This window comes from Nematolebias whitei, chromosome 8, assembly GCF_014905685.2.
Source record: "Nematolebias whitei isolate Nwh7 chromosome 8, NemWhi1, whole genome shotgun sequence".
Lineage (NCBI taxonomy): Eukaryota > Metazoa > Chordata > Actinopteri > Cyprinodontiformes > Rivulidae > Nematolebias > Nematolebias whitei.
Genome location: NC_056505.1, coordinates 24,493,428 through 24,505,511, shown reverse-complemented (window position 1 = coordinate 24,505,511; position 12,084 = coordinate 24,493,428). Strand labels below are relative to the sequence as shown.

The 12,084-nt window shown below is 42.7% G+C and overlaps 1 protein-coding gene across 1 annotated transcript in view; it reads left to right on the top strand.

Moving 5' to 3' along the window:
• Window positions 1-7,539, top strand: part of fam172a (family with sequence similarity 172 member A) — a 183,740-nt gene extending 176,201 nt beyond the window's left edge. The window contains exon 11 of the mRNA XM_037681102.1: window positions 7,250-7,539. Coding sequence (XP_037537030.1) covers window positions 7,250-7,410 — 161 coding nt within the window. The 3' untranslated portion in view covers window positions 7,411-7,539. The remainder of the gene's footprint in view (window positions 1-7,249) is intronic.
• Window positions 7,540-12,084: the final 4,545 nt, after the last annotated feature.

Sequence of the window (12,084 nt, the reverse complement as noted above, 5' to 3'; positions counted from 1 at the left end):
CGATGGATGCAACAGATAGCTTCTACAAACAGCAGCTCAGCTAAGGTTACAACCGGCCGAGGCCTGCGCCACAGTGCTCTGCCTCACATTGAGATAAAACAAAAGCTTAGGTTACATTTGATAGGAAACTGATAAGATAATCTTTTGTTTGTGTGCTTCATTTTTTTTAAATGAAATTTCTGAAAATAGGAAATGAGAAAATGTTTTTGTCTGCAGTAAAATATTGGTATCCTGGTTGTATGTTAGCCCTGTCAGGAGTTCTGTTTTAGTCATCTTTGCTACGTGATTATATCCATGTAGATCTTAGTTTTAATTTTAGTTCATAAATATTTAACCCAAGCGTCAGTCATTTTTAGGAACTCGTAATTGTTTAAAGAAATTCTCGTTGCACAAAGAAAGGTATTATCTCTTTACATTCCCCTTGCCTCAAAGTGCTCTTAATTTGAATATGTATTTATTATTATAACTGAAGCAAAGAGATGTGCCCCCGTTCACATCAGTGTAATTATGAACAAAAAAGAATTTGATTCAAATAAAATAGGCCATTTGTACACAAGCAATTAACTGCTGCGGCTTTAAATAATGTAGCCCAGATGGAACCTAATTATAGTCGGCATGCTTTGATTTGCAGTTCCTGTTGGAGTATCACTCGGGGCGTCACTTTGGCTTTTCAGTCACCTAGCGTTTGTTTTGAAATTTGTGACAATCACAGCCGATTACCATTTGTAACAGCATGCAGCATTTGGTGCAGAGGGAAGAAAGCATGGCCCTTAGCTATGCAGGAGTTTTCTTGTTTCCAGCTCAAAACTCTGCTCCTCTGTTCCTTTTACTTTACCACTCACAAGTGATCATACCTCTGTGTGTAGGGGGGGGGGGGGTGAGTGACAGTAAAAATATGAGTGTTCAGTCTATGTGTTTGTGTATGTGTGATCATTATATTGTGTGGCAGTGTATGTGTGATCATTATATTGTGTGGCAGAGTCAGAGGAAGATCAAGCAGTCAATCAATTACCCAGAGAGGGCTCCGGTGGCTGTGACGGAGAGGAGGAGACCAAGTACCCACCATCTCTGCCTGTCACATAATGAGGCAGACCCACTGGACTCAGACAACAAAATGGTCCACCATAGGCCGGTGGTCAGGCCCTCTAATAAAATTGTGTCATGACCTCTACAGGGAGAACAGTCCCCCCCCCCCCCCCCCCAAAACAAAAAAAATAAATAAATTTTTCTATACCACATATTTTCCTTGTTATGGTCAAACATTTTCATGGGTCAAAGTTCATGCTCAGTAATCCAGGTAGAAGATCCAACATAGTTCAGTCAGGTCATCTGGGCGATTTATTTTTGTTGTTGTTGACGTTTCGTCCTTCATCCAAAGGACTTCATCAGTCTGAGGAACCACAACAAACTCAGTCCCACAAGCAGCAAACCCACATAGTGGACCAACCAGTTGATAAGATGGTTTCTGGAGTCCACCCTCTCCCCTGTCAATTCCTCTGAGGCAGCCATAGCCAAAGTGGTTCAAAACATTAAAGTTCATGCTCAATAATCCAGGTAAAAAAAATCCAACAAAGTTCAGTCAGGTCATCTGGACGGTTGATGTTTTGAACCACTTTGGCCATCGCTGCCTCAGAGGAGTCGATGGGGGAGAGGGCGAACTCCAGAAACCATCTTATCAACTGGTTGGTCCACTATGTGGGTTTGCTGCTTGTGGGACTGAGTTTGTTGCGGCTCCTCGGACTGATGAAGTCCTTTGGATGAAGGATGAAACGTCTCAAAAAAAAAAAAAGAAACCGTCCAGATGACCTGACTGATGACCTGACTGAACTTTGTTGCATTTTCATGGAGCTGTACAGGTCCTTCTCAAAAAATTAGCATATTGTGATAAAGGTCATTATTTTCCATAACGTAATGATAAAAATGAAACTTTCATATATTTCAGATTCATTGCACACCAACTGAAATATTTCAGGTCTTTAATTGTTTTAATCCTGATGATTATGGCATACAGCTCATGAAAACCCAAAATGTCTGTCCCAAAAAATTAGCATATTTCATCCCACCAATGAAAGACAAGTGTTTTTAATACAAAAAACGCCAACCTTCAAATAATCATGTTCAGTTATGCACTCAATACTTGGTCGGGAATCCTTTTGCATGAATGACTGCTTCAATGCGGCGTGGCATGGAGGCAATCAGCCTGTGGCACTGCTGAGGTGTTATGGAGGCCCAGGATGCTTTGATAGCGGCCTTAAGCTCATCCAGAGTGTTGGGTCTTGTGTCTCTCAACTTTCTCTTCACAATATCCCACAGGTTCTCTATGGGGTTCAGGTCAGGAGAGTTGGCAGGCCAATTGAGCACAGTAATACCATGGTCAGTAAACCATTTACCAGTGGTTTTGGCACTGTGAGCAGGTGCCAGGTCGTGCTGAAAAATGAAATCTTCATCTCCATAAAGCTTTTCAGCAGATGGAAGCATGAAGTGCTCCAAAATCTCCTGATAGCTAGCTGCATTGACCCTGCCCTTGATAAAACACAGTGGACCAACACCGGCAGATGACATGACACCCCAGTGACTGTGGAAACTTGACACTGGACCTCAAGCAATGTGAATTCTGTGTCTCCTCTGTTCCTCCAGACTCTGGGACCTTGATTTCCAAAGGAAATGCAAAATTTACTGTAATCAGAGAACATAACTTTGGACCACTCAGCAGCAGTCCCAGGCGAGATGCTTCTGATGCAGTCTCTTGTTCAAAAGTGTCTTGACCTGGGGAATGCGGCACCTGTAGCCCATTTCCTGCACACGCCTGTGTACGGTGGCTCTGGATGTTTCTACTCCAGACTCAGTCCACTGCTTCCGCAGGTCCCCCAAGGTCTGGAATCGGCCCTTCTCCACAATCATCCTCAGGGTCCGGTCACCTCTTCTCGTTGTGCAGCGTTTTCTGCCACACTTTTCCCTCCCCACAGACTTCCCACTGAGGTGCCTTGATACAGCACTCTGGGAACAGCCTGTTCGTTCAGCAATTTCTTTCTGTGTCTTACCCTCTTGCTTGAGGGTGTTAATGATGGTCTTCTGGACAGCAGTCAGGTCGGCAGTCTTACCCATGATTGCAGTTTTGAGTAATGAACGAGGCTGGGAGTTTTTAAAAGCCTCAGGAATCTTTTGCAGGTGTTTAGAGTCACGTCGTTGATTCAGATGGTTAGGTTAATAGCTTGTTTAGAGAACCTTTTCATGATATGCTAATTTTTTGAGACAGGCATTTTGGGTTTTCATGAGCTGTATGCCATAATCATCAGTATTAAATCAATTAAAGACCTGAAATATTTCAGTTGGTGTGCAATGAATCTGAAATATATGAAAGTTTCATTTTTATCATTACATTATGGAAAATAATGACCTTTATCACAATATGCTAATTTTTTGAGAAGGACCTGTATATGTGCTGCCTCACTTGTCAACTATCAGAAATGGTCATTAATACTAAAATCTGTTGTCTCCATTTACTCTATCTACTCCGTACTGACACAAGCACAGATTTATTTAATTTTTTCAGCTGCTCCCTTCTTCAGGGGGTCATCACAGCGAACTAACTCCCACGAAGACTTATCAATTGTTTTAACTCTGGATGCCCTTCCTGACTCAACCACAGACCACCGAGCTACCACAGCCCTCTGTGTGGAGCAGAGAGCTGCTATCTAGGGCACCCGGGGGAGCAGATGGTGGGGGTTAAGGGCCTTGCTCAAGGGCCCAGAGTGGAGCAAATGAGGGTGGAGGCAGGTATGGGTGCTTCACCTTTCCCACCCACATTTTGATGTTGCCGTTCCGGGGATTTGAACTGGCGACCTTCTGTTCACATGCTCGCCTTCTCTAATCCCGATACAAGCACACTTATCATTATATTGCTGCTTTTTTTATTCAACTCGATTAAATCTTTTGAAATGATTGCATAAATCTTTTTTTTTATTTTATAATCAATGCAAAAAAACACACAAATGCACATAATACATGATTTATTGATGATGCTGTAGTTGAAATGATGCACAGCTGTGCATCTCACTGATGCATGCTCAATAATCCAAGTAGAAAAATCCAAAACAGTTAAGTCAGGTCCTCTAGACGGGTTCTATAAAAAAAAAATGGAAAAAACGTTTCGTCTTTCATCCGAAAGACTTCTTCAGTCTGAGGAGCTGTAGCTCAGTCTTATACACCTATACATAGTGGATCAACAAGTTTGTTGCTGACATTCAAAACAGCTTTGCATATTAAATCATTTTTAACAAAACATTCAGTTGTCCTTAATAGAATCTGCTGTCAGCAAAAAAAAACATTTCAGGAGAAGCAAAATTGTCCTTTTGGTGCTTCTCATGGGTCATTTTCACACACGAGATCAGTGAGATAATACCTCACTGACCTATGTACCTTTCAAAGACATCATTTTGATTTATAGCATGGCTGATGTCTCCTTGTCGTCCCTTCGATGACTTGTCGTTAGTTTTCCTCTAAATCAGTGCCTATCTTAGCTTTGGTAACATCCATTCGCAGGAGCACACTTCATCCATTAACGTAAGAGAGAACGTAAGGCCTGTTTAAGTTCATGTGAGAGCAGATTTACATCTGCGTGAGAGGGAGAAGACTTCGTATCCAAGCCTCCACCCTGCAGGGAGAGGTGGAGCTTAACATTGGAGTCATCAGCGGGACACTAGCTTGTCTGCATATTGGCACAGAAACACCCTCGTTGTGACCCTCGACTGCGTCAGGATAGGGTGGAGAGGCTGCCGCGGGAGTTCAGCACTAGTTCAGGGTGAACAAGTGAGCACTGCAGCATTGATCTGCTGGAGAGAGAGAAAAATGAGTAAAACGTTGAGGGAGTTACCAGCAAGAGCAGAAAAATAAAAGAGGTGCAAGAAAAAGAAAAAGATCACATGGCCTCAAATTGGATATAAATGATAGATTAGAGGTGCGAGAGGGCTGTGTCTTTGTTTCCCGGGTTGGATGTTACGATGAGCCCTACACAGGTAGCAGAGTCACTGAGAAAGCTGGGTTATTGACTACCATGATTGTCGGGCCAGTAAATTTGACCCTCGGCACTGACTGCCATCTGCTTGCTGTATGACTTGCTGTGCAGTCTCATATCTCAGAAAGACCAAGAACCCCCCCCAGATACTTGTGCACACAAATTGCACAAACACAAAACACAACTGCATCAACTGAACCCAAATTCACACTCTGCCCAGAGCTTTACACCTGCCCCTGGTCTTACAATAACACACACACGCCCACATACCTTCTCCATTAATGCGTCCGAGCAGGGTTCAATCTAATAAACAGGAGGTCAGCACAACGGTCATCTGAGGCCTGTCTACAGTGAGCGAACCTTTAAGGTGCTTTTTAATTGTATCCTCGCAGCCTTTTAGTTTAGCTTTTTGTAGCAGATGCAGTGTGTACTGTGTACTGCTGGAAGAATGGAAGAACAAAAAATAGGTCTATTTATCCTAATAATTTGATTAATTCCTATCTTTTACTATCATCTTACCCTGTTACTTCAGATAGTACTATTCTGTTTTATAATTTACCAGATTTTATCATTCAAACACACACATTTTAAAGCTTAAGAGTTTTAAAAAGTGAAAATAATTATTCAAAAGAGAACACAAACATCTCAACGCAAACATTATGGGGAGTGGTGGCGCAGAGGTTAGAGAAGACAGGCCTGTGATCGGAAAGTCACAGGTTCAACTCCCCAGACTGACATCAGAATGTGGGTGGAAAAGGTGAAACACCCACACCCTTCCCACACTCTTGCAATATTCTAAACAATGTCCCTAAACTCTAAACGCTCTAAAAGAGCACAGCATATCATGATTTCAGCTCTCTGCCTCCACTGCTCTCAGCCACCTGCAAGCATTCTTGGCCACGCCCACTTTTCCGCTCTGCACGGAAAACAGCTGAAGTTTGTCCTGCAGCAGGTGCTAAATCATCCATCCATCATCATTACCTGCTTCTTCCTTTTTTGGGTCGTAGGGATCACTGGTGCCCATGTCCTGCCGTCACTGTGTGAGAGGTGGGGTACACCCTGGACAGGTCGCAAGTCCATCACAGGGACACATAGAGACAAACAATCATTCACTCTCACTCACAATTTAGAGTTACCAATCAGCCTAACATTCATGTTTTTGGTCTGTGGGAGGAAACCCGAGTACCCAGAGAAAACCCATGCATGGACAGAGAGAACATGCAAATTCCACCCAGAAAGGGCCCCGGACTGGGATTTGAACCAGGGTAACCTGCTCACTGGGAGGCATCAGCTCTACCAGTTGCACCACCGTGCTGCCGTGCTAAATCATTTCAAATAATTTATTTTAAATAAAAATTCCGTGTCAATCATGCGGCTCATCCATCAGCCAATTGTGTGTCATGTCCAATCTCATTTTGAAAAACCACAATAGAGTGAGTCCACGAAAAACTAACCACGAAGTAGCGACAGACTACTGTATGTATGCACTGTCTAATTACTGAGGCAAACTAAAAGCACAGTCTGTTCTCATCATAGACACTTCAATGAAGAGCCAACTTGCTGTGGGGTAGGATGAGGTGCCACTGAGTTTACAAGCTATCTAACTAAATATCTGGTCTATGATACCCTAATCCTACGAAACCTGAGGCCCATGTACCAGATTTCAAATTTCAGTGTGACCCCAACTTGGGAACTTGCTAACCTGAAGAAGGCCAGAAGGAAACCCAGCACTGTTGCCTCCCCCCCACCTCTACAACAGCCGGACCACCTGATATGTTGGCTAGCTGCGTCTCTCCTGCTTCTGTCTTGCCTTTCCTTGGTTGCTCTTTTTGAATGAATGACTACCGCTCCACTGGTTTCACTTAAGGAGCCCATTGTGCATATCTCTGGTTTTGTTGGAACGACCTTTTTCCATCTCCTTGAACGTGCAAGGGTGTTGATTATCGGGTATCTGCTTGGATAGCATATTCAAGCCGTCCCACTGGACTAATGGGTCAGAGGCTGCCATGGCTCTCACGAATAAGGCCTTCAGTTTGCATGGAGTAAAGCAGTTCACTCAGAGTTCTAGGCTTTACGAGAGCTGACATCTGATTATTTTTTGTTGTTCCTGCTTCCAGAGTAGGTGTATGGTTTGCAGCACCAGATGTCTAATTGTTAGAATATCCCGCATGCTTTTGTTTGGCTATAGTGTTACAGTAAGTAAATATCTATGTGTTTGTATGTCTTCATCTGCAGGCACAGAGAGGCACGAGCTGACTTCCTGGATGAGTTTTGAATCCATCTTCAGGTTCTTCACTGAGGCCCTGAAGGCAAAAGAAGAAGAGGAGGCGGAGGAGAATGCCAAAACTGTCACCACACGCAGCAGCTCCTTCAGAAACAAACACCAAGATTTGTAGAGAAGCCGTCAGCCCTGACAACGAGCAGAAGATTTTTTTTTTTTTTTGAGAGGCGGGATTAGAAGTGGGAGTGCAGGACGTGTCCTCTCTACTTTATTTTCTTTCTTTCTCCCTCTTTCTTTGTAATGTCCCACCAGTTTTCCTTCCTGCCTCATTTCCCTCGGTGTCAGTTCTCCCCTTGAGCGTTCTCCAGCTCTGCACTCACGCCGCCGCTGTGTTGTTAAAGACGAGAGGGTCGCCGTGTGTACATCGCAATACCGTTTTGCATTACTTTTAGTTGAGTGCAACTGTCAAGGCAATATGAAGCGGAGTGTTAGCGCTTCCCGTGGGCTGTGGCCTGGCTGTGGGTACAAGGCACAGCAGCAGAGATTAAGGCTGACAGCACTGTGCACAATGCACTGTGGTGCACCTCTAATTGTCCTGACATCAGCCTGAAGTGAGCTAATGCCCTGCCTGCCCTACAGCCTACTGCTCAGTGTCTCCCCCCACGCTGCCCCTCGTACTTCTCCTGAAACTTACATTGCTGACATTAGCTCATGATTTATCCTGCTAAAATCAATTCAGTCTGGCTAATGCAGTTTTTTTTTCCCCAACAACCAGTATATTTACTTTTTAAACAAAAGAACTTTTTACTGTTTTATGGTCCATCACCACATTCAGCTTTTAAACCTGATTTTTCTCAGTCCTCGCAATTTTGACTCCGTCCCAATTTTATTTTTCGAATCGCTGCTCCTATTCTTTTCCCCTTCAGCTTTGAATAAAAATTTTAAAGCAGATCCCTCCACGTTCTCCTTTTTAATAAGTCAATACCTCACAAAGCAGGTGGGCGTTTGCTTTTGGTTTCATATGGGTTTGTTTTAAAAAGTTTGCAAAAGTTATAAATAAATAAAAAATGTTTAATTTGTTTTTCAGTGTGATGTGCCTCAAATTGATGTCGGTGGTTGATTGGATGTGATAAAAACAAATAAAACAACCTGCTCTGAATGTTGGAAATTCAGGAGACTGAGAATATTTGAAAAATCACTTTAAGCATCAAAATAGGTTTGAGGGATATCTCATTTTAACGGGAGCCAAAAGTCATTCCACAACACTCATAAAACCCCAATATATCGCCTTACTCATGTCAGGAGATCTGGGATTTCAATAATATTCTAAGCCAGAATGATATTTCTTTAGATGTTGAGGAATTGTAATATATCTTCTTTTATTTCTCTTTTTCTCCAAAGTACTCTTTTGTGTACTTAAAAGTGTCAAAGTCAGCTTCCTGCTCAGCTCACATAATCTGACTCTGACACAAACATGATGATTTTTTCTTTTCTGGTCTCTTTTATAAACCGCTCAAGGCTTAATGGAATACAGTTCTAACGTGTCCTGACATTAGTAAAAACTCAAACTGGAAAGTGAATCTTATGATACCTTAACACATTTTCAAATACTTCTTTTTCTTCCCAGCATTGTAAAACTTGCACTTTGTGAAAGCCTGCTTCTTCTTCTGCTCTGTGTCTTTGGTTTAAGGCATTTGTGGATTATCTTTCTGCTGTAATGAGACTAAAGCGGCTGATGATTGCAGGTCTAATTTGCTTTTAATTTGATTTTGATCTCTCCAGGTTTCAGCAAAGAAGTTGGCTTATTACTTGAAATTTGATGAGTTTTGTATTTAAGCTATGGCTTCTCCTCTTCTGTCCTTTACAGCTACAATCAGGTTTTTTTTTTTCCTTATTCTGGTTTCTGTATATTGTTGCCTTAGGAATAAACAAAAGCCTCCTCACTGTTTATTTTTTTAAATATCCAGCAAGCCATATGTGAACAGAACTCAAAATCCAAAGCACAGTCTGTGTATATTAGTTTCTTTAATTTCACGTGAAAAGTTTTTTTTTTAAATATATTTAGTTTGTTAGACATTTAAGAAACCAATGTCACAAAGTTGTATTGATTGCTTGTTTTATTAAAGTTGAAGCTTTTGTGTTTTTCCAAAACTCTTAAAAGTAGCTTGCCTAATATTTTTCCTCTCGTTCCTTGTTTCAATTTGAAACCACCTTCAAAAATGATTAGAACAACTCCGCAGCAAATTACTTTCCTTTTGACTGCATCTTTTTCTTATTAACCCATTAAAGGTAATAAAGAAACTCTGCGTCTCTATTTTGCATCTTTTCTTTTTAGTTACTGATGTATTTCTCAGCTGACTGTTTTGCACGGTTGTCTGCACAGGAGGGGAGGTTAGAGACGAATAAGAGACAGGTGTAGCAGAGAAGTGGAGAAGAAGTGACCGGAAAGTGTGAAGTGAGATGAGACGGTGGAGCCGCCGCCTGTAAAACGAGCCGTATCGTTGTCTCTCCGCAACAACCCAACCATCTTTTGTCAGCTTTTCTACGTCGTGGATTTAAATTAAGAAGAAGTGTGGAAGCTTCTAAAACTTGCATCTGTAACTTTAACTCTTATTCGTTTTCCTCCTCTCAAACAGCTTATTAGTCAGCTTTAAGGTTTTACGGCATATTTGTTTTCACACGGTGAAACCGATCAGGTCATTAAACGCCCCCTCAATATATCTTTAGAAATCTTTTCCATTAACCCGTCCGAACAACAGCAAGTGGAACCAGAGGAGTGGGGGGGATTGTGCCGCATCAGGCCGCAGATTAAAGAGAATCACTCAGGCGAGACCCACCACCCCTCCCTGCTTAAAATGTTCTCCAAACTTCTGTGGGCTCAATTCTCAAGTTATTTTTTTTTTTCTTCTCTCCCTCCCTCCCTGTTTTTAATTAAACAACCTGGCGTCTGTCCACAGCGATGATACGGTGGCATCATAAATTCTGACCTCCAGTCAGCTCTCATCAGAGGCGGATGCTAAACGGTGGAGGCAGCGGGGAAACGTTACATTTTCAAGCGTGGAGCAATTTTCAGTCTGTCAGGTGTGTCTGTTTTACACATTTCATGGTAATGTTGTAGGCTGTGAAGAACAAGTGTAAAGTACCACCCACCCTCTGCAGCGCAAAGAAAACAGACTTGAATGTGAGGCCTTGTTTGACAGGACTCTGATGCTGTGAGATCCAACCAAATAAATCTGATCTAAAGTTGAACATTTCAGTTTAACAAATCCAAAGTCCATCTGAACGTGATGCTTTCAAATAAACAAGAGGGTCTGTGCTGTGTCAGCGCTGGGGAGGGATTACAAGGTGCAGACCATGACATTTTAAAGAGAAAAAGAAGAGAGTGGGGGGGGGGGCTCCTGCCACAAACTGATATTTCAATTTTTCCTTCAACAAAGTTGTCACGCTTGCTTGCTCCTGCATGCCCACTCAGATGTGCACACCGTCCCTGCAGAAGATGAACTCTCTCCAAAGCATTAAACAAAGCTGGAATGCCACCCCTTCTGACACACACACACACACTCCTTCAGCAGTCCAGCGGATCACTGTCAGATCACTATTTGCATAATTATATGCTCAGCTCAGAGGAGAAAACTAACCCCCGAATTTTACGGGTCATCAAACTGCAACAATCAATGTTTTATGTTTTAGAGCAAGAAAAAAAAAAAAATCCAACAATCACAGAAGTGGGACTTTCTTTCTTTCTTTCACTCCCTCTCTCTCTTTTCCTCTCTCACCTCCTTTTTTATCAATTCAATTACATTATTGGCATGACTGCTCATCAGAGAAAAAATATATTTCTAAGGCAACAAGCCCCCCCCCCCACACACACACACACACGGACCGCGCATCTTCAAGAGAGAGAACTTCACACTTTATTCTCTCCATCTCAAGTTCTTTAACTTGGAAAATATTGTAGTGAAGTTTAGAGTTGCATCCAAGATTATATCCCTTATTATTATTATTCAGCACCCCCATCACCCCCACCTGATCCACTCTGTTTCTCCTCTGCAGAAGAGATGCTTAATACCGGACTCAGTGTTCTGTAGACGTCATTACATATTCATTGACTTGGAGAGAAACCATTTAATCCAGTGGAAACAACTCCTCTTCAAGTCGTCTCTCTCTCTCCTCTGTTCCAGTCAGACCTGAAACACCACTTGTGTGTGTGTGGGGGGGGGGGGGGGGGTCATCAAGTTTAGGAGAACTGGGTTTCATTTTTCAAAGCCTTGGAGCGCAGGTGCTTGAAGAAGTTGGGGTGTGAGGTGCCCCACACTTGTGCGTAAATGACTTGGGCCGCGCCATAAAGTGCGCGTGTCCGCTTAAAATAACGCGCGCGCACACACACACGAAACAAAATCGCCCTAATAATCCCCAAGAAAAGTGGATCTTGTGAAAAGAATATCCTGCTTTCACCTTTCACCACAAATAAAAGGCCCTCTGGGAACTTTAATGCGTGATGACGATGATGATGATGATGATGATGGTGATGATGATGATGCGCGGAGCAAACCAGCCGTTCCATCAACAGCACAGCCCACGCGAGACAAACTCCACTGCGCCACCACTTCAATCAATAAACAGTATTTTAAAGACGTCGAGAAGCTCAAAGTCCAAATAAACTTTAAATTAATCAGGATGTCCTCGTTTTCTTTTCTACTTCCAAGAAAAGCGCTGCATCAGCAACAGGGCTCATATGCGTGCGCGCGCGCGTGTGTCCTAGCATATATAATGGTGGGACAGCTGTTGGCAGAGCCGGTTTACGGTCTTCACTCCATTTGGCTTTAATAGCAGCTTTCAGGACCCCCCC